General features: G+C 40.2%; 1 protein-coding gene across 1 annotated transcript in view; it reads right to left on the bottom strand.

The window, feature by feature from the left end:
- Positions 1-23,763, bottom strand: part of PTPRB (protein tyrosine phosphatase receptor type B) — a gene marked incomplete at its 3' end in the record, with an annotated part of 139,947 nt that overhangs the window by 89,725 nt on the left and 26,459 nt on the right. The window contains exon 4 of the mRNA XM_080705077.1: positions 13,072-13,345. Coding sequence (XP_080561203.1) covers positions 13,072-13,345 — 274 coding nt within the window. The remainder of the gene's footprint in view (positions 1-13,071; positions 13,346-23,763) is intronic.

Raw genomic sequence — 23,763 nt, 5'->3', positions numbered from 1 at the left:
AAAGCAAAAGCCTTTGTGCCTCTCTAATATTAAAGATTGTATCACCTCTCCCCCCCCACAAAAGAATCCTAGAAACAAGATCATCTCTGTTCTTTATGCTGAAGTCCTACTTGGTCCTTGGTCTTGAAAGAGACCAGTTTTCAAAGGTCAGGTCAAGATGTTTTCGCATCATAGCTATAAAATAGACTTCAGTTCTTATGTACTTCCTTGTAGACGGTATTTTGCTTACAAGACAGCACCATAGATTCTAGACTGTATTAGAAATGTATATGTTTTAAGAAGAGTTCACTTGTAACTAATATGAATACCAAAATAAATAAGAGAACTTTCTCTTCAAAAAGCACTTAAGGACAGACAGCTTATAAGATTATCTATGGGCAAATGGCATATATTTGAGGCTTATTACAACATAGGAAATGTAATGTCTCTGTGTTTTGTAATGAGTACATCACATTGCAAAAGTCAAATATGCCACGTTACATTTTATAACATCAATAGTTAATAATAACATACATGTTAGCTGACAAGTAAGCCAAGGTTGTACCTAAGTCCAAAGCAAGGCTGAGCTTGGAAGACAGAGGTGGTTCACCCCATGGCATGGCTGCCAGTTTTACCTGAAGACTCTGCGTACTGAAGTTTGAAGACCTGGACTTGAGCCTGGCTCTGTGACTTTGTAGTTGTGTCCTTTGGGCAATTTGTTAACCTCTTGTGCCTCAGTAGTCTCATCTATGCAATGCTAATAACAAAATGTCTTCGGTAGAATTGAGATTACACCACATATTACATAACACGCATTTAGAGCAGTGCCTGGAGTGCTCACTGTTAGCAATTATTATGATTATTATTCCTAAAATCAGAGGAAGATATTGCCACGGGAACAGTGACACACAGCAGTTGAGAGCCTGGGCTTTGGAGTCAGACAGAACTAAATTCAAATTTCGGAGCCAGATGTGGTAGCACAGGCTTGTAATCCCAGCACTTGGGAGGCTGAGACAGGAGAATCGCACAGGTTCTAAGCCAGCCTCAGCTACTTAGTGAGGCTCTCAGCTACTTAGTGAGACCCTGTTCCCAAATAAAGTATAAAATAGGTCTGGGAAAATAGCCTGAAGGTAGAAAAGCCCCTGGGTTCCACCCCCCGTACCATCAAAAAAAAAAAAAAAAGTTTTTTGGTTCCATCATTTACCAGTCTTGATACTTTAAGCAAGTTATAATCTATATAAGTTTCCCTTTCTTATCTGTCAGGTATCACCATAATAATAATATTAATAACACCTATGCTCTAAAGAGGTTTTGAGAATTAACAAGATAAAAAGGAATTTTGCCTGGAATGGAGTGGTCACTCAATAACATAAAATCATTTCTGTTTTCTTAACTATAACAAAACTTCTGTTCCTCTGAATCACTGACCAAATGGGGGTGAAAGTGGAACAAAAGAATTTTGAAGCCAAACTAGTGAGGGCCAGAACTGACTCCTTCATAAAAAAGCCTGACAAAAATCTTAAAACTTAACTCTTGAAAGAAAAATCCCCAGGATGATTCTTACCTTTGAGTCTTGAGACAAAAACTAGTGTTTTTTTTTAAAGGGGGAAATATTATTTAGATTTTTTTTAGCTTATATAACAGCCTGTAATTAAGGATATCATAATAAAAGGAAAGAAGATAATTTTCTCTCACAGTAAGTTTTCTTGTTGCCTGGCAAGAATAAGGCATTTCACAAATAAGGCTTGAAGAAGGGAACAGTTCAAGTAAGGTTACCTCCCTACATGAAGATATCATTACCAATCTCACTAGTATATATGGGGAGGAAGGAGGAGGAAGCAGGCTGGGATATGGAGGGAAATACATCAAATGTGCATGTATTTATGTATCATTTGAATCTCACTATGATGTGTAATTACAATGTACCAATAGGAGAATGAGGAGGAGGAGGAGGAGGAGGAGGAGGAAGAGAAGTCGTTTCACTGCCATGAGAGCTCATACCCAATGAATCTCTCAAGAACAACACTGTCATTTTCAAGTGAGATGAGGCTGTATTTTTGCTGAAATGGTATTTTAAGGACAAGATGAGAGGGACAGTTGCTTCCAGTGACAATTCAAAAGGAACCAGTCCTGTTACCTATATCTACTATTGAGTCAGATAAAGGCTAAAATAACTGTTGTGACCAGTATAATCTTAAAGACATATAACCTGCAAAATATGGGCTATTAAAATGAATTTTTAAGGTTGCGTGCCTAGAGGGTGAAGTTCAGAAATGCAGACTTTATCTAATCTCTCTGAGCCAGAAAACAAAACAGTCAATCCTTTGTGCATCCGCTAGAACAAAGGAACAATGAGATTGGGAAGTGCCTAAGCTGCAAGGACTGGCTCTGGAAACAAACACTTAAAACCCATTTGTACTGTGATAAAGCTCTCTGGCTGCCAGAGTCCACCACTGCTACAAGCCACAGAACTCAAACAGCTTTCGGACTTCTTCTTATTCTAAGCCCCATAGAAACTCTGCTATGTTATAAAAGTTTTCAATATTTTATTCAATACAAATTAGATACTTCTTTTAGGGGTATGAATTTCATATATATATATATATATATATATATATATATATATGCACAAACACATATATTTAATTTCATTTATGTGTGTGAAGAGAGATTTTTAAATACTACTTGACAATTTAGTTATACCCCTATCATTTTCTGATCACAGATAATTAGAAAATTCCACATGGCTTCTATAACCTGTGTTGACAAGTAGAAGTATCAGGACACATAAGTGTGCATTTTTCCCCTTATTTTGGTATTGGGGACTGAACCCAGGGGCATTCTACACCCAAGCTACACCCCCAGCCCTATTTTATTTTTATTTTGAAAAAGGGTCTTGCTGTGTTGATGAGTCTCACTACTTGCTGAGGCTGGCTTTGAACCTGTGGTCCTCCTGTCTCGGGCTCCCAAACACTGAGGATGACAGGTGTGCACCACCATGCCTGGCTATATGTGTGCATTTTATCACTTTTCTGTTTTTTCCACTCATTACTCATACACACAGAAACCAATAAAATACTACAAAATATGAGGACTGTCAAAAGCCATAAACAAATACTTTAATCTTGATCAATATATGAATATATTATTAAATATAAATTTAAGACATCTTTGTGCCATCTTGGTTCCAGACAGACCTAGCTTATGTAATGTCAAATGCAAAGTTCTTCACTATGCATCTGATATATTTGAATAAATCTACCAGAATCAGGAAGCCCTGGAATTTCATTACTAGACATGATGTCAACTAAGTTTTTCTATTCTCAAAGGTTGGAAAAAGTCTTAAACTAGTCAGGCATGGTGGTGCACACTTGTAATCCCAGCATTTGGGAGGCCGAGACAGGAGGATCATGGTTCTAGGACAGCCTCAGCTACTTAGTGAGGCCCTTTGCAACTCAGTGAGATTCTGCTTCAAAATAAAGAATAAAAAATAGGACTAGGGGTATAGCTCAGAGGTAGAATGCCCCTGGGTTTCATCTCTAGTACCACAAAAGAAAGTCCTAAACCAAATTAAATTATTTTAAGTGTGACCTAAAGGAAGGAGTAATATTAATTTTATCAAACAAAGCATGGTCATTAAAACTTCAGTATTTACTAGTATTATTTAGTATTTATTGGCATAATATTTATTTAATATTCAGCAGTAAGTCATTAAAACTTAATTATTTATTGCTATTCCAAGAACCTCCAGTAGTTTTAGAATTTGAAATGATTGAATTTATTTTAAAAAATATCCAAACTTGTAATAATAGGAGTGCAGCCAATCAATAGGTTGGTTGCTTCTTTTCTTGAAGGATCTCATAGTTCACAATGTGAACTCAGTTGGAACAGGGATTCAGAGACATTAAGTGACTCACTCAAGTATAGGTGCCAGGTACTATAGCTGAGTGTTCTTTCTGCCACACGTCAGTGGTCCTTGTGTGGGAAATGATGCCATAAATTGCATATTGGGTATAACAAAAAATAATAAAAGAAGATGTCTGTGGAAAACAATAGGCATACTTCTAGAATTTTTCAGTTGGCAGTTTGACTTTTAGCTTAGTAAAAAATGAATAACAATAGTAATGACACTAAATCTAATTCTATACCATGAAAGTTCCCTTGATTCTTATTCTTTCTTTCCCTCTCTCTCTCTCTCTCTCTCTCTCTCTCTCTCTCTCTCTCTCTCTCTCTCTCTCTCTCCCTCCCTCCCTCCCTCCCTCCCTCCCTCCCCCCCCCATCTCTTTTTCAGATGTTTTTCTTATCTGTTACTCCTCCTGCCCCAATGCTATTTCCCTTTCCTGGGGTTCCATCAGCTTGTTCTGGGTTACTTCAAGAGTTTTCTAGGCATCTTTCTTATTTTTCATATTTTCTTCTTTATTGCCAAATTACCTCTTTGCAGCTTGCTTCTCTCATTTCCCTTGAAGCATCAACAACTTTTCATGATTTCCCATTTCAGTACAAGTCTCCATTTCTTTATAGGCATTCTAGGTTTAGAAACTGGGTATCTTTCTCCTTTCCAGATTTATCTTTCACCAATGTCTGCCTCCAGCCCAAGAGATCTTTATGATAACTACAGAGCCAACCTCTGTATCTGTACAGAAATTGGAAAACCATTCTAGTTAAAGGCAGGTGGTTAGAAGGTTTGTTTGGAATCTTTGTTTACATAGTACTTGACATAAAAATGGAATAAATATCAAGTATTTGCATAAAAGAATTGGTATTTTCTCATGAAAATCAGAGTGAGAAAAGACAAAAGTCTACCATTCCTGGTGCAGATTTTTGAAAATAAAAAACAAAACAACATGGGAAAGGGATTGTTTACAACCTCTAGTTCATTAAATAAATTTTTAGGGGATAAATTTCTCTTGTTATTGATGCTGTTTAGCTACAGTCTGTTTTATTGCTTATTTTTAAATTGATGCAATATATTATGCTAATTCACAAGATGCCTTACGTTAGATTTAACATCTTTATGTACTAGATGTAAAATTCAATCTCTAAGGAGCTTTTAGAGTTTTAACAATCTCAAAAGGGAAATTTAAGCAATTTTGACAGTCATTTGCTTTATCATTAACAGTGCAGGTTGCCATGTTAATTTGCAGGTCATCTATGAAAAGCAAAGTATTAAAGTGCTGATGGAGGTTGGGACTCAGAATACACAATCTACTCAGGGAGTTATATCATATGTGAAAAGGGTAAACAGAAAGGTGAATTGTTGCAGAGGTTGACTTTGATGTTAGACTTAGACCTGGGTTCATCTCAGTGACAGTTCATTAGACTGTCACTTAAGACAAGGATAGCTTTAGGTAAGTTATTTTGCTTCTTTGATCTTTAGTTCCTCATCTATAAAATGGAACTAACACTACGTGTTTTATAGAGTTGTGTTAAAGGGAATGAGATGAAGAGTTAAGTGCAGTCCCTGACACAAGATGTGTACTCAGTAAAAGGTAGTTGGTACAAGTGTTGAGTATCCCTTATCTGAAGTGCTTATCCGAAGTGCTTAGGACCAGGTGTGTTTTAGATTTGGGAAATTTTCATATTTTAGAATGTTTTCATATATACATAATGAAATATCCTGAGCATGGAACCCAAGTCCAAACACAAGATTCACTTCTGATTCATTGTGCTTTATATACATGGCCTAAAGTGAATTTTATATACTGTTTTTAAAATTCATGCATGAATCAGTTTCTTGGTATGGAATTTTCCACTTGTGGCAGAATATTAGTGTTCAAAAGTTTTTGAATGTTGGAATATTTCAGATTGGAGATGCCCAACCTATAATAACACAGGTAAATATGAATGCTAAATTTGCAAAGTAGAGAATGCTATCCAAGGGCTGATGTCTTAGAAGTGGACTTCATGAAGAAAGTGAACTTGAACAAATCTAGAAGGTCAATAGGACTTAAAAAAAAGAAAAGAAAGTAATTGCAAAGTGAGAGAGAGCTTCAGTATAAAATACCAGAAAGTTTACTTCTAGAACCACATCAGTACTGAAGGTATCCAGACAACTTTCAGAAACTGCTATATCCTCATTCTCACAGTGTCCTGCCGCAGCCCTGACCCAAATCTTGGATATCAACAGCTAAAGATTTTGCAATATTAACTAAAGTGTTGCATGAGTTCAATACAAAGAGAAGTCCCCTGGCCTCCACTTCTGATCAGATTGCTGCCCCCAACCTTCTTATATAGAAACTCAAGAGCTATAGCTTGATACATAGTTCTGTACCTGGGCATCTAAGGGGTTTTGTTAATGTTGGGCATGGTAATTATATTGTGGTTATGTAAGAATCCTTATCTTGCAGAGTTTCGGTCTGAAATACTTATAGATGAAATTAGATGATGACTTGGATTTTTTCAAAATGATAGGCAGTGGGGGACTGGGTGAGGATATAGATAAAACAAGGTTGGCCATAAATTGGTAATTATTGAAAGTAGGTGATGGGTACATGATGGTTCATTATACTATTCTTTTCACTTTTTAGGGTTTGTGCTTTTCCATATAAAAAGAAGAAAAGAACAAAACTGAAAATAGAAATCTGTATGTATACTGTACTGTGTTTGTTTTAGTTATATGTATATGTTTAGGGTCATATGTATATATTTTAATTGATATTCATTCCTACACACAGATTGGGCTTACTTTCTCCTACATGAGCAAGAAACTGTCAGTAGTATCCTCTAGCCCCCAAGGGGATCACAGCAAAGTGGTATCTAGGAATGGAAGGCCAAACAGCTTTTCTTTATTGTTCTTTCATTTTGTCTGGACAAAATAAAATGGCTTGATTCACTCTGTATAGGTAGATGAGCAGCTTATCCTTAAAATTCCTGAAATATATAGACTGCAAGTGACTGGTTGCTAAGTACTAAACTCATCACCAGAATTCAACACAATTGGAAATCAATAGTGGCTCACAATTTCTTTACACTAAAACACACTTAATCATTATTTCACTCTGGCAGGCAAAGTGCACATAGACTTAAAATGTATCATAATATATTTTGCCCTCTTTAAAAGCTGACTTGAAAGTAATAAAATAAGCAATAATTTGAAAGAACTCATGCCAACTTAAAAATAATATCCTTTCTGTAGAAGAGTCAAAAGAATATTAGAATTGGAGCCAGTTAACCAGGGATGAAGTATCATAATTTAGCTGTGTGGATTCATGAAAATTATCAGGTCTTATGAAGATTAGTCTCATATCCAATCTGTAGTAAATTTACTACACACTTAGCATGAGACAAAATTCCTGGTTTTACGTATGAAACAAAAAATGTCCTAACAGGTCTATGAAGTAGGTGTTATTATTGTTATCATCTCCTATATAGGATACAAAAGAGATGTGGGGGTATTAGTAACCAGCCCCAAAACAGCTTGGCTAGTGAGCTGTGGAGACAGCTTGCCTTCAGACTTCAACTCTTAACCCTTTGAACCCTTCACAATATCCACTCCACAGACTGTGTTCTCCTAAATAAAGAACATATTCTTTAATTCTGGACTCCCTAACAGTGTCCCCAAAAGTTCTAAATGTAAACTTTTTTGTAGTATTGAGAATTGAACCCAGAGGCATTATACCTATGAGCTATAGCCCCAGACCTATTTTTGTTTTTTGAAATAGGGTCTCACTAAGTTGCAGAGTGCCTCACTAAGTAGCTGAGGCCAGCCATGAACCTGCAATCCTCTTGTCTCAGCCTCCCAAGTACTGGGGCTACTAGTGCATGTCACCATACCCAGTAAACTTTTTTTTTTTCGAGATAGTATATCACTAAGTTGCCTGGGCTGGCCTCAAACTTGCATCAGATATGAAAATACATAAAGACATATTCCAGTGAATTGGTATCTAAAATGAGAAGCCACAATTCAACTCTAGAGAGTTCCAGGCAGACAGTTTTGCCAAACCTTCCAGTAGTGTAAGAAAATCCATAAATTTGGGGTTTTATATGAATTGCCATTGTGTGTGTGTGTGTGTGTGTGTGTGTGTGTGTGTGTTACTGGGGATGAAACCCAGGGGCTTTCTACCTCTGGGCTATACTCCAGGCTTATTTTATACTTTATTTGGAAACAGGGTCTCACTAAGTTGCCAAGAGCTGCACTAAGTACCTGAGGCTGGCTTCGAACCTGTGCCATCCTCCTGCCTCAGCCTCCCAAGCGCGGGGATTACAAGCGTGCGCCACCACGCCCGGCTATGAATTGACATTTTTAATGCTAGTGAAATAATCTGGATTCCCCCCTCCCCACAAACACTAAAGAAGCCAAAGAGAACATATCTGTGATTTAGACACCAAGACATCCTGAGAGGTTACCAGCTTATGGCTTCTGCTCTAGACTCTTAGAACACAATCTTTCAAAAGTGTCAATTTACTCAGTCTTTGGTAGGTTTGCTGTATCATTTCTAGTAAATTCACAGCTAAACAGCCTGACTTTCAAAGGCTACTCCTGTTGCACTGACCACTTAGTGACCCAATGAGTCCGAGGGTCACTGAGGATCTTCTCCTTCACAGTGATGACAGCGTGGCAGTCAGGAGGCAGGGCAAAGCCTCACTCAGAAAGCACGCGGTCCTGCTCTCCTGCCATCTTCATCGCAGCCTGTCGAGACCACAGTGGTATGGGCCACTTTTTCTTTCTCATCTTATAAAGTTTTTTTTTTTTATAAAACTCACCAATCACTATTATTGACCCCTGTCATGTCACAACACACATGCACAATAAATGTTGGTTGAACTGGATTTGAATCTTCAAAACTGATTTTAAATCTGGAGTGGAAATTTGACTATTGCTAAATAATATCCATTTAATTTTTTTTCTTGTGGTACTTAGGATGGAACCCAGGGGCATTCTACTCCTGAGCTACACCCCAGCCCTATTTTTTATTCTTTATTTTTCAAAAGAGGGTCTCAGTGAGTTGCAAAGGGCCTCACTGAGTAGCTGAGGCTGGCTGCAAACTGCGATCCTCCTGTCTCAGCCTCCAAATGCTGGGATTAAAAGTGTGCACCACTATGCCCAGCTTCCATTTAATTTTTTTTTTAATCCTGAAGGTCAAGGCTACAGGACATAAAAATAACTAGCTATTTTATTTTATCAGTAAAAATTGTCAGAAAAATTACACTTGAAATGATAAAGAAATTATCTAAGCAATTGCTATATCAATCTGGATTAAGTCTTTGTGTGTGTGCGGTACTGGGGATGAAACCCAGGGGCATTCTACCTCTGAACTACACCTCCAGTCCTATTTTTTTATTCTTTATTTTGAAATAGGGTTTTACTAAGTTGTGAAGGGCCTCACTAAGTAGCTAAGGCTGGTTGTGAACCTGTGATCCTCCTGTCTCAGCCTCCCAAGTACTGTGATTACAAGGGTGTGCCACCATGCCTGGCTTGGATTATGTCTTGCTATCATTCTAGATCAGCAAGAGGTAAAGTGTAACAAGTAAATCACATATATATGATTCAATATATTGAATGGTTTATTTGTTTGAAGTTTTGTCTTAGACAACATTGTTCTAGTTGGCATTGCCTTAAAAAAAATAAAATATTCCAACACTGCAACACATAGGCACAGATAAAAACTTTCTCAACAAGACCCCAAAGGCACAACAAACCAAAAGGCGAATCAATGCATGGGATTGCATGAAATTGAAGAGTTTCTGTTCAGCAAAGGAAACTCAAGAACCTCAATTGAGAGCCAACAGAATGGGAGAAGATTTTTGCCACCTACCCCTCTGATAGAGGACTAATATCTAGAATATATAGAGAACTCAAGAAACTCAACACTAAGAAAACAAAGCATCCAATAACAAAATGGGCAAGCGAACTAAATAGATACTTCCTGAAAGAAGAAATTCAAATGGCCAATAAATGCATGAAAAAATGCTCAACATAATTGGCAATCAGAGAGATGAAAATCAAAACTACCCTGAGATTTCACCTAACTCCAACTAGAATGGCAATCATTCAAAACACGAACAATAACAAATGCTGGCGAGGATGTGGAGAAGTGGGAACTCTAAAACATTGTTGGTGAGATTGCAAATTAGCGCAACCACTTTGGAAAACAGTATGGAGAATCCTCAGAGGAATGGGAACAAATCTACTATTCGATCCAGCAATACCACTTCTGGGTATCTACCCAAAAGAAAAGAAACCAAACTACCAAACTAATGCATGTGTATCTATGTTCATAGCTGCACAATTCACAATTGCCAAACTGTGGAACCAGCTAAGATGTCCATCAACAGATGAATGGATTACAAAACTGTGGGATATGTACACAATGGAATTTTACTCAGCCATAAAAAAAAAATACAATTGCGGTATTTTCAGGGAAATGGATGGATCTTGAGGACATTATGCTGAGTGAGATTAGTCAGTCACAAAAAGTAAGGAATTGGATGCTTTCTCTATTATGTGAAAGCTAGAGTGAATGGCGTCATAGGAGGAACTCCAGGTGAAAAAAGAGATCCTATAGAGGAGCAAATAAGACAACCTGACTGTGGGGATGGGAGGTGGGGAGAGGGAAACGCTTTAAAGTGCATGATGTACTTATTTATATCGAAGTCAACCAATAAACCAAGCATGGGAGGGAGGGACGGGGAGGGAGTGAGGTGGGGACTGGGTGGGGGCTGGTTGGGTGACGTGTGCATTTATGACTACACAAGTTTTTTTTACCCCATTATGATGTATAAATACAATGCATCAATAAAAATTAATAATAAAATAAAAGGAAAGGAAAGGAAAAATAAAATAAAATAATAAAATATGATTTTGTTGACTGAGCTCATCTTTCTAGTTTAGCAATCAATATTGAGGAATTCTAGCACTTTCTCTGAGTGAAATGAACAATTCACATATATACTTGAAATATGGGAAGTACTCTGACAAATAAATAAACAACAATCAACTCTAAAGTGTCTTCCTGAAGCAATTTTAAAATCTTAATATTTAAAAAGTTATATTTGAATAAAATATTCATTTTAAAAATCTAGATTTCTACATTATATAAATAAATGTGGAAAAATTACCATTACCAAGTACTATCTAAAAGTAGTGTTTATCCTGAAACATGTGACATTTGTGGTAAAAAGTACTTCCTTAGCCAGGCTTGGTGGTACACACCTGTAATCTCAGTACTTGGGAGTCCGAGACGGGAGGATCGCGGGTTTGAGGACAGCCTCAGCAACTTAGTTAGCCTCTGAGCAACTTTAAGAAACTCTTTACAAATAAAAAAAAAAAAGTAGGACTTGGGGTCTAGCTCAGAGATAGAATGCACCTGGATTCAATCTCTGGCACCCCCCCCCACCACGCACGTACAAAAATGTACCTCCTTATGGAAAATAATGAGACCCCTGAATGCTAACATATTGTAAGTGCTGATTAAGTTTTGTTTCCCTCAATATGGTCAATAAGATGCAAATATTTCTAATACACCTCGGGATTTGAAACACTACCTGCGTAAGTACACTCAAAATCTATTTTGTACTTGTAACACCCCTAGTGAGTCCTTCTCCATTATTATGTTTTTCAGAAAGTAAATCCACTGGGTTAAAAAAAAACTGTATTCTGGCTTCTTTAGGGCTTCACCTTTTTTCCAACAAAGTTTTGAAAACTCACCTACTTTGACAAATTGCCCTGCCCGACTGAACACACATACAGTTGGCTAGACTTTTTTTCAAATGTTATTAACACATCTGGAGGTTCTATGTTATAAATTTCACAATATTAGTAATATGAGTGTTCGCAGAGCTGTCTTTAAATACCCAGAAACCAATAATGTTGTGACTGAAAATCCAGCTGCTTAAACTTCTGTAAAATGTTCTAATTATGTGTTTGCTTTTAGACTCTCTTTGGCTCAATGTAAAGAATAAACAGATTTCTAACAATCTGTTTTCAATGTGAGCTCCTCAATTCTCTGAATTTATCTAAAAGTTTCATGTGAAGTAAGTCCAATGATGTAATTGGGCATTATGAATTTTTTTTCTCTGAAAAAATAAAATAATTAATATTTGGCTACAGAAACCCAGTGAAATTTCCTGGCTTCGCCATAACTGCCCTTCAAACTGAATGTTCTAACACTTCTTTAAATAACTATAGCTAAAGAAATGATCTTTGTTCAAGTTGAAATGTGAAGGAATAGTAAGGCTAACACATTTCTAAATTTAACTTGCAGAGTTTTTGCTTGAAGTTGAATTCCTGGATGAGAGTAAGGCTTCATCCTTGTAAGAAGTAGGGGTAATGTTAAAGACTAATGAAACCACAGGGCATCAGAGTCACAAGAGAACTCGGAGCATGCCGCTGGGTGGCTGTGGGGATTGCAGAAGGGGATGCACCCGGTAGCCTTTGCACTGGGTAAGAACTTGGACCTGGATGACCTAGTCCAACACTCTCATTTTACAGGTAACAGAACTCCAGCAAGGAGACAAGCTCTCACCATACACACATGGAAGGATTTACAAAAAGTGTTAGGAGAATAATTGACTCGAGGTGCGGAGTAATCAAAGGACGTTCTCTGGTATTAGGCTATGTGGCTTACTCAAGAGACACGAAATCGTTTTTTGCACCCTTATTTCAAGGGGCTTTTCTAATTTCCCTCCTATGAATAGCTCTATTCTATTCCTGAAGATTTTATGTCCTGGTTCTAAAAATAAAGCTAAGTTGAGGGAAGGCATATCCTCAATCATTGCACTTCCAGTATTTATTCTATAAGCATTCACTTAAAATTACTCCAGGGGTTGACAACTTAATGTGATGGAAGCTCAAACCACATCACTTTGGCAAATTCCCTCCACAGCCCAAGATGCCTCTTTGCTGCACCCCCAGCCCCTTACAACAGCCGGTCTGTCAGCAGCTGTCCTCAGCACTAAGGGAGTCTCTGAAAGTCAACCCAGTTGCTTCTAGCCAGATCTGAGGGGACGCGGAGTCTTCAACCCTGTTTGTCCTCGCAGTTATTTTTACATTTATCTCTTTATATGTCAGGAACTCAAATGAAACACCAGGCTGGAAAGGCAGGGCCCGGCCCGGAGCCTCATGGCCATCCCAGTGCACCTGTTGCCCTTTACCTGTCTGCAAGGACACAGTTCTCTCTTCTCCATCCAGAGAAACAATCCTGAAGTTATAGAGGGTTCCTGCTTGTAAATCCTCGAGGTTACATCCATAAGTGGTATTGTCTATCCGAATGGGGTGGCACCACGTAGCCCCCGAGGCGTCGCTGCTGTAGACGAGGCTAAAGTTACAGGGTGGCCCTAAAGTTCTCCACTGGATAGACACCGACAGGCTAGAGACTCTGGACTCGGTCACGGTGAAGTTACATCTCACTGGCTCGGCCAGCCCAACCTGCAAAGAAATCAGAGAGCAGAATTAAATCCAGCAGTCTAGACCGCCCAAGCTGTGTCCACAGCAAATGCCCCCGTCGCCTTTACTCGTCCCTACTCAGCCTCAGCCTGTCCCTTGGAGGAGGCAGATGGCAACTTTCTCCCCTAGGAAGCAGCTGGCTGGTGAGAGGGAAGGTGGCTTTTCCCTTTGACAGCATGGTCTACTGTCAGCTTGGCTGGGAGCTTCAGAAGAGGATGTCTCTTTCCCGGAGAGGAAGAAATTCCGCCACTTCTCCCTTCAAAGCACCCACTGGGAGATGCGAGCGTGCAGTGGGATGTGGTGCTCAGGCGGGGAGGGTCGCAGCAGCCCGGGGACCCCCTGGGGCCGCTCACCTGCAGCAGGCTCGCTGCCATCCACAAGGCCAAGCCGGCTCCATGGCTCAGCATCGCGCTGGGCGGTGGGACCCCTCCGGCCCGGCCGGCGGCGGCCACTTGTTGCGCTCAGCGCGCTCCGGGGCGGCGGCGGCCTGTGCTGCGCGCCCGGGCGGGCTGCGGACGCGGCGGGCGGTGGGGGCGCAGCCCTTCCCACGCTGCCATGCTGACCCGCCGCCTCGCCCGAGTCCCGTCCGCGGACTTCCGCAATCAAAAGGCAATTTCCTCGTCTCCCGGCAAAGGAACAATGCGCCGGAGAGGGAGGGAGCCCCGAGGAGCCAGCGCCTGAGGCTGCCAAGGGGCCCGAGGCCAGCCAGCTGCCCCCGCCGCCCCGGCCGCCGCCTCCCGCCCAGGGCCCCGTCTGGGTCCGCGGGGCTCTGCCCTCCCCTCCGGCCGACTTTCACTTTCCCCCACTCTGTGGTCCTCAACCCAGTCGCCGGGGCCACGCTCAGTGCCCGCTCCCTCTCACTTTCTGGAGCTCCCACCCTGCCCGCCCTCCCTCCCCGCCCTCCCTATCTTCCTTCCTATCTTTCTCCTCGGCTTTCTCCAGAGCCTCTTTTCCCAGGATTAAGCTCGACCGCCTACACTCTCTCCTGGAGCCTTTTATTAGAGAGACCTTGCTCTTCTCACCTCAAAGCGTTCATCTCTCACAAGGCGCATCCTACCCCCGGACACCCCGAAGGGCCACTTGACCTTCATCACCGCCTCAGTTCACTCACTTTCCCCTTTCTCTCGTGCACATCTGTGGGATCCTTACATTTCATGCTCGAACTCATCACAAGTACAACCAGCACCCGGGGTTCAACCTACTGCAAAGCAGTTTCATCACTGATGGTCCTGGAGTGAAAGCCTTCTCACCCAGAAGTTGTACAGCCAACAGGAGAAAGTAATAGAAACTTTTTTTTTTTCTTTTTGCAGAAAATACTGTGTATGGGTGGCCCTGCTCTCAACAAAATTAAAAAAGAAATAGCATTTAGTCAGTTGTTAGTACTTAACTACAGGTCCTTTGGCAACTGTCTCAGTTCCTGAGTGATTAAAAATCTAAAAATGGACTTTAGAAAAGCCCTCAATATCTAAGGAACAAAGACATTTCACTGTACTCAGGTGATAATAGCAAAATACTACAACAATTTTGAGAATTTTTTGAAGTGCCAGATCTAACAAAAGAAATGAGATTCCACATTTTAACTTTCAAAGCAGTAGGAAAAATGACCTTTTTCTTTTTTTCACAGAGTATACATAAAGTTATATTAATGGCTACTATACCTAACCTATTTACTTTGAGGAAAAATAGAAGGAAGGAGAAAAACATGAAAATCGTTTCAATTCTTTTAGCAAACATGTTTTCCAAAAATCTCATAATGAAGAATGAACTTTCTTTCCCCTCAGAGATTTCACAGGCTTTTAATCTGCAGCCAGACCTGAGATCTCAGATCTCCTTTTCAGGTTAGCAAGCATTCAAAGAAGGTCAAACCCAAAGCACCTGCGTATTTCTGGGGAAACAGAATTTTTCTTATTTCTCTGCCCAGGTCACTTGTCTAACTAAAGAGCCTCTTCTCTCTGCATATTGCCCCCAAGTTCAACGCTGGCAAAGCCTGGCATACCTGTCAGCCTATCAGAGACAGCCCTCTTCTCTCCTTGGTAGATACTGAAAGCTTTATTATGAACTGCAGCTGCCCCAGCCTTTATGGGAGTCCCTTTTCAACTTTATTCCTTTTCAAATGACCTTTTGGTCTGCTTATATTCAGAAAGCAATGTGGCTGCCTCCACTGTAAAACTAGAAAAAACACTAAATGCTTTGCATTTAGAGCATTGTGAATAAGTAAGATCATGTGTTAAGACACCTTTGCAAACTTTGATGTGTGGGACAAGTGTGAGTTTGCCTAGTTATAAGTCACATCTAAATCATATTTTGGTTTTACTGTCTTTAAATTCATTCATTAGTAATTCCCACTTACTAACTTCTGTAACAAAACAAAGAAACAAAGCAAAAACTTCTGTCTTTTCCACTGGGATTTTCAAATTTTCTTAGAGGTTGGCTCTCAGGTTTGGAGTTTTTCAACTTAACTATACTAAATACCCTTCTGTCCTCTGTGAAGTCTCTTAATAAATTCCATGTCCTCCAAGCTTTCACAAACATATTTTAATACTATATGTTACCCATCAGTTATTTTAGAGCTAAATTTCCAATATATTTCTATCACTCCTTTCTTGTAATGCAGGCAAGTGTACCCCAAAGACAAAATTTAAAGAGAACCAGTCAGACAGTTCAATGATAAAGTATCCTCACAAGAACACAGTTTAGATGCTTCCAAATTAACAGTGGTCTGCTGATAATGCCCTTGGGCAGAGGAACTAGGAAAATAAAAAGTAATTTCTTTACATACAATTATTTTATTCTTAATTTATCAAAGACAGACATATACATTTAAAACATGTTTTATATATTTCAATGTTCTTAATATATGTGAAGAATAATAGAAAAAACATGAAGGAAAGGACTAGTAGTTATAAACATTTATTTTTCCAAATGTATATAACTACTAGGTTTGTTTTTTTGTTTTTGTTTTCAATCTTCATACTGATAGTAGTAGAGTTTTTGAATAGTTAGTGAGTCCTAAATAACCCATTAGAATTAGCATACAAAGAGACAAGAGGGAAAGTTTAAACTCAGGCTTTTACTGATTACATTTTCCCTTGTCAAATCATATAGACAGTATTATTATGCAAAATCATAGAGGATAGCAGTAGACTCCAGGAAGTATGGGACTGGGCAACGCTGCCCGATATCATCTTTTCTATGAAGAGTTCATTTGAAAATACTATACAAAATATAAATAAGTTGATTCATTTTGTCCTTTGTTCTCATCTTTGTTTGGAATTCTTCAACTTCTTTTGAGCCTATTTATCCTGCATAATGACACTGAATTTGCTTTAGGAGTTACTGTGTTCCAGGAACTCGGACCAGCCACTCTATGCCATTTCAGGGCTAACCTTTCTTCCTTGTGGCTAAGAAACCTTTCCCAGACTACATGGGAAGGGTGGGGCTGCTTTTGATTAGACATCAGTGAACAAACAGCAGTCTTTAAAAAAAAGGTTATAGCAATTAATAACCATGTTATATTGAATACAATCATTACTTATGAACTCATGGCTGAAGGCACAGATCTTAACATATTATGAACATGGATGTAACAGATACAACTGGTCCTCAGGGGCCCAGGACCCACTGTTTCAGACCTGCTATTTTATCTTTTACCTATGTTTATATTTATTTATTTATTGTAAAGAATATTTTAAAGGTACAAACAAACAGATGAAGAGAGAAGTGTAGCTGGGGCTAGAAGGGACCTAAGCACAGCAGCTTTCCTCTCCAAGGAGTTGGAGAATTCCACCCTCTCAGCACATGCAGGTGTTCTTTGTCACCCTCCTGGAAGCCTTTGACCTTACTGCTTGGAGTTTCTGTAGTTCTTAGATAGTCGGTTGATTGAATTGGCCATTGGCAATCAACCCAACTTTAAGCCCTCTCCCTCCCCTGAGTGCCCCTCCAACCTTCCCAGCATAGTGATTGGCTCCCTCGGCAACCGGACCTCTCCTTCACTCCTGTGGTTATCTAGGCTCTTTCTAAAAATCACGTCATTAATATAATTTCAGGTGTGTTTGAATAAGAATGTTTTTTACCTTTATCACTCTGGAGCTATTCTGGAGCTGTGTCAGAAACCAGGGACAAGCGGTCAAATATTTTAACAATAGATCCTCCTATCACTGTGCTTATTTAAGGGATTACAGGGATTGTAGGAGCTGTGAGCTGAGACCAAGATGAAAATCAAAATATAGATGCTCCTTGATTTACTACTCTGGGGTGATGTCCCAATAAACCCATCCTAAATTGAAAAAATTGTAAATTGAAAATGCACTTAGTGCACCTAACCTACTGGGCATCACAGCTTAGCAACCGTGGAGTGCTGTTTGTTTGCCCTCACGATCACGCGGCTGCCCGGGAGCTGCAGGGCACTGCCATTGCCCGGCATCACAAGAGAATACTGCTTCCTCAGGAAAAGATCAAAGTATGTTTTCTACTGCTCATGTACTGCTTTTGCACTATCATAAAGTTTAAAGAATTGTTAGTGGAGGATCGTTCACATATATATTATAATATCATAGCCTGTCCCCTAAGTTTTAATTGTGGACCCCTTACAACAAAACAATCACGTTTCTCAGAGCACTTTCATTTGTCATGGCAGTTGAGAACAGGCACAGCAACACAAATATGCCAAACACTTAGAGAAACCGGTGTGAGGTAGGGATCGACTTAAAGAAACAACTAATTGGCCCCATGAAGCCATGACAAATACTTTCATATCCTTGTACTACCTCTATTGTGCTTTTCCTCCCTTGATTTACTATTTCTAACTTTATAATAAACTTGTACAGAACAGCTCAGCGTAGGAATTATTGGATGATTAGCTAGACCTAGCTCCTCTTGAGGCCAGTCAATTTCCCAATGCATTAGTTCATCACTATCAGTATGATCACAAGATTTATTTACACTAGGGAGTTGAATCTTCACCAGTAACACAGCATTACCCTGCACTGCAGTATGCTCATGGCATCGTTCAGTTCTCTTACAAAATAGATCAGTGAGGATTTATGGAGGTATTTGCTTTACCTTCCAACAGAATCTACCCTTGCCCATATACCAGATATTATTAGGGACAAATGTCATTACAATGGGCATGGCTTGATTGCTTCTGCATTCTAAGTTAATTGAGGACAAAGTCAACCACTTGTCTACTCTCACAGCCTGGTTTCCACTCAGTGCTGTTGTATAGTAGAGTCCACCTCCAGCTACAGGGAGGATGCAAGTGGTATTTAGATAGTTCCTTTCCTTCCTAACTGTATTGCAGAATATGTTTTATTTCACCCTATTCTGAGAGTGAGAGTGGTCACAGTATGTTGATATAAATTACATATACCCAAGGGAACGTCTCTGAATTTGGAAAGCCAAAGAATTCCTTATGTGGTCCCAGATGTGAGTCTCAGCATCTAGGAGAGAGGAATATCATGGCCTGACCACTTCAGTCTCCATTTGTATTAAAAACAGTCCAATCAGGTGGGTGTTGGCACACATTTGTAATCTCAGTACATGGTATGCTGAGACAGGAGGATCTTAGGCTCCAGAACAACCTCAACACTGTAGCAAATCTCAGCAACCTAGCAAGACCCTGTTCCAAAAACACTCAAGAAATAAGTAAAAAGGGCTGAGGATGTAGCTCAGAGGTTGAACACTCAGAGGTAGTAAGCACTTGATCACCTAAGCTTATGGTTACACAATGATCTACCTGCTGGGGGCTGTACATTGCACAAGTTAGAGGTTAGCGGGCATGGGGACCAGCTTTCCAGGTGTGGGGGGACTAAATGGCAAAGAGGCGGCAGAGTGGATTGGTAAATGCTTGTCAAACCATCAACATAGGCCCATCCTGACTACCCGCCTCTGCCTTCCTTTTAGAGGAGAACACCCTCCAATCTGCCTATTCTCGTCACAATTTTTTCCCTCTGAATGTTTCTCCTCATTAAAAGTAAAATCAGTTTGCATCTGTACCTGTCTCGCCTAATGCCCTTTGCTGGCTTGTAGGCCAGTGTTTAGCCCACCCGGCATGTTTAGGCCACTGTGCACTAACGGCCCGAGCACGGCTGTGATACACATTTTGCACCCAAAAATGCTGGGTGCCTCAGACTAAGACAAGGTGAGTGGTGGTCACACCTAGATGTGATATAGTTTGAGTACGGCACGGGGCCTCCTACATCCTTCCTTGTCTTGGGGTGAGACCTTTCTTCAGGGGAGCTCAAATCCAACAAGCGACATCTACAGTTTCAATCCCATCAAAAGCCTGTTGGTTTCTCCTTTGACTCAGTGTTTGCCACTCACCAAAGCAAGGGTGGGAGGCATTTGTGTGCCTCACATTGTGGCATGGTGAACATGCTGCCATGCCCTTCATGACCAGGACATTTCTAAGCACTTGATCACCTAAGCTTATAATAACACAATGATCTACCTTCTGGGAGCTGTACATTGTATCTTTGTTTTTTGTTTGATACTTGGGATTGAACCCAGGAGTATTCTATCTCCGAACTATATTCTCAGCTCTTCTTTTATCTTTTTTTTTTTTTTTTTTTTGTGTGTGTGTGTATGTGTGATAATGGGGATAGAACCTGGGGGCATTCTACCTTTGAGCCACACCCCCAGCCCTATTTTTTATTCTTTATTTTGAAACAGGGTCTCACTGAGTTGCAAAGGTTCTCACTAAGTTGTAGCGGCTGGCCTCAAACTTGTGATCCTTCTGTCCATGCCTTCCAGGTACTGGAGTTACAGCATTAGTCACCACACGGGGCCATATGCCCTTTGAAATTCCAGGAGAAAATAGGCAAGCAGTTCCCATAGACCAAGGTTAGAGGTTAGCGGATGCGGGGACCCGCTTTCCGGGTGTGGGAGATTAAATGGCAAAGAGGTAAAGTTAATCTAAACTCTTCCTGCATGGTGTAAAAGGTCAGGGCTCTCACTCAGGCCCTCATTACCTGGCCTGCTGCCACCCTCACCTCTGCCTGCTGGCTTCCCACTCTCCTCTTGCTTGGGTCTGACAAGACGTTCATTAACCCATTCACTTAAAAAAGACTGACTGTGAACCTGCTGTGTCCCAGGCTCTGCTTCAAGATGGAGACACCCCACTTTCCCAGCTGTTTTTTTCTGCCCCTGGGCCTTGGTGCCGAACATTTCCTCATTTTGGATAGTGCATCCCCAGGCCCTCTCCTTGGATTTCCTTCTCATCTTTTAGGTCTCAGCTAAAACACACCTTATGGGGTTATATCCTGTCTGACTTCCAAAGGAAAAAGCATCTCTATTATACTTCAATTCAGCAACCTGTTTTTTTTTTTTTTTTTTTTTTTTTTTTTTGGTGGTACTGGGGTTCCTGGAAGCCCTTCTACCTCTGGGCTACACTCCCAGACCTATTTTTTATATTTTTGAAACAGGGTCTCTTAAGCCAGTGCAGCTGGCTTCGAACCTGTGCGATCCTCCTGTCTCTGCCCGCCTCCCAAGCGCCGGGATTACAAGCACCACGCCTGGCCCAGCAACCTGTTTTTTAAATTGAGAGCATCCATAACATGTGGTAACAATCTAATTATTCATATATTTGTGCCCTGTCTGCCTCCCCTGGTCTTTTGCGAAATTGCTTTAGGGTAGAACCTTTCTGTCTTACTCTTCTTGAACAGGGTTTCACATAGGGTAGAGTCTCAACAAATGGTTGTTGAATGGATGACCGCATCTTTGTAGCTGCTCAGTAAGTATTGTTACATGAATAAATACTCTAACACGTCCTTCAAAGTATTGGGTACCTCCAATATAGTCTCTGAAAGGAAGGAAAAGAAGAAGAGAAAAAAGAGGGAAGGGCAATAGAATAAAAAAGTAAGAATTGATTTTGAAAAGAAAGAAAAATATGAAAAAAGATAATACAGGGAAGATGAAGAAGGAAGGACAGGACAGGAGGAGGGAGGCCTGGTCCTTTAGAACAGTGGTTCTCAAGTGCTTTCTGAGAACTTGCTAGAAATCCAAATTATAGGGCCTCCCGCCGCACACCTAAAAAATCTGAAATGCTGGGGGTGGAGCTCCAAAATCCGTGTTTTAATAGGCCCTCCTGTTCTAGCTGGGAAGAAAGACCTCAAATTCCAAACCACTCTCAGATTGTAACCAAAATCCTGAACCCAGTATTCATATTCTGGAGCGTTAATGGGTTAATGTTGTCTTGTCACTTTTTCTCCCCTAAAATTCACTGAGCTCTCTGGTTACTAGAAGTGACTCAGATAATTTAGAGGGTCAAGAGCAATTTCAGAATGAGTGAAGTGGTGACCTTTATAAGATATCCTATGCATGTTTTGATATTAATAACTTCTCATTAAAGTAAAGTACGAATGCTAAAGAGAAAAGGATCAAAAAGCAGTATAATTTAATACTGAGAGTATGACTTGAGGCCAATGTGGTACCCTTCCTCCTCCGAAGTGCCATTGTTATGCAAATTTTACTCAAGGCTTTTCACAGATACTTTATAGAAGGCATAGGAACCAAAGGAATGTGTGAACTAAAAACAATTACAAAGCAGCAAATCCTTTTTTAAATTTTAATTTGAACTGACTCAGTTCAGTAAATTATGGTAAAAGTGAATACAACCTGCACAAAGTGCCATGCATTTAAAAATACACAAACTAAGCCAGGTGCTGCGGCACATGCCTATAATCCCAGTACTTGGGATGCTGAGACAGGAAGATCATAGGTTCCTGGCCAGGCTCAGCAACTTAGTAAGACCCTCAGCAATTTAGTAAGACCCTGTTTCAAACCAAAAAACTAAAAATGTCTGGGAGTGTAGAATATCCCTGGGTTCAATATCCAGTACCAAAATAAATATATAAAAATACATGCACTAAAATGTAAGGAAACATAATTTTGATAAGCAGTTCTTTCTTTTTCTTTTTCTTTTTTTTTTTTTTTTGAAAGACCACGAACATCCTGTTTTGTATTTGGTGATTCCGTTTAAAATACTTAGATTTCAAGGAATCTTTCTAGATAAACTTCCTATATCACAGGTCTCTTGGAAATAACAATAACGTTGTTGGAAGGCAGTTGCAAGGACTTGGTGAGAAGCTGAGTGCGGTAGGCAGAGTGCAGGCTCAATAAATGATTATCATCAGTGATCACGTCCAACGAACAACATTAAAATCAGTCGTGGACAGAGCCTTCAGTAATACTAGAGAACGACAAAGTTCACAGAAGACTCCAAGTGACAACGATTATCATTACTTTCATTCTTGTGTCCAAGAGAAGCTCTTGAGTGGATCAGCAGCAAAGGCATTTAAGGGCTGCTCAGTCTCTGGGCCATTCCAGGAATTTTTTTTTTTTTTAAATTCTGGAAGGGAGGAGTATAAGAGAATTTCTAACAATAGGTCTCCGTCAGACACATCTCTAAGGTTTCCTTTTTTTTTTTTTTTCTATAACAATATCTCCCCCTTCCCCCTTCCTTCACCTCCTCCTCCTTCTTGGCCCTCCTCTGTCTACCGCCTACCATATGGGAGGAATGGGCGTTGCCTACCTTCATCATAGCTTTGGGACCACAGACAACCAAGTGACTCATAACCAGATGTGACTGTAAAGGAATCATATTTTTCAACCTCCTGGCTTCTGTAACGTCTTCATCCACAGTGTCTACCTACTTCTGCCTCCTCGGAAGTAAATCTCTTCACAGAAGAATGAAGTATGGTCATGAACACTTAATGTGGGGCAATCTGTATGGGTATGGCTGCTGTCTATTAGGGTCTCTGAGGCTAGGTGGTGATTTTCACAATGTTTATTCTACATTTTAGGCTAACGGATTAACAAAAGATGGCTTAAGATAGCCTGGGTTTTAAACTGGGTGGGATGGCCCATGCTTGTAATCCCAGTACTTTGGAGGCTGTGATAGGAGGGCTAAAGGTTCAAGGCAGGATTCAGCAACTTAGTGAGGCTCTCTGTAACTTAGAGAAACACTGTTATCAATATAAAGAACAAAACAGGGCTTGGGGTGTAGCCCAGAGGTAGAATGTACCTGGGTTCAATCTCCAGTAACACACACACACACACACACACACACACACACACACACACACACACCACAGAGCAAACAATTGCCCATTTACTTTCCCTTAGAGAGTGATAGCTGAAAGGTAAAGATAGCCTTCTTTCTATTCTTTATATCACACTACTTCTCAGGAATTCTCTGCAGTTCAACAAAGAGAGAACTTGCCATTTGGCTAGGAAAAGTGACTTTTGGGGGTTTTAGAGAGATCTTAACATTCTTTAAAAATTAGAATAAGTGGATAATATTGAGAAAATTCGATTTTGCATATAAAAAATTGGGGGTTTTGACTTCACTTTAAAAAAATCAAGATGAGTCAGGTTCAATTCCACACGACTCCTCCTCCCTT

This window comes from Muscardinus avellanarius (genome assembly GCF_963383645.1).
Source record: "Muscardinus avellanarius genome assembly, chromosome: 11".
Lineage (NCBI taxonomy): Eukaryota > Metazoa > Chordata > Mammalia > Rodentia > Gliridae > Muscardinus > Muscardinus avellanarius.
This window is presented reverse-complemented; position numbering and strand designations above follow the sequence as displayed.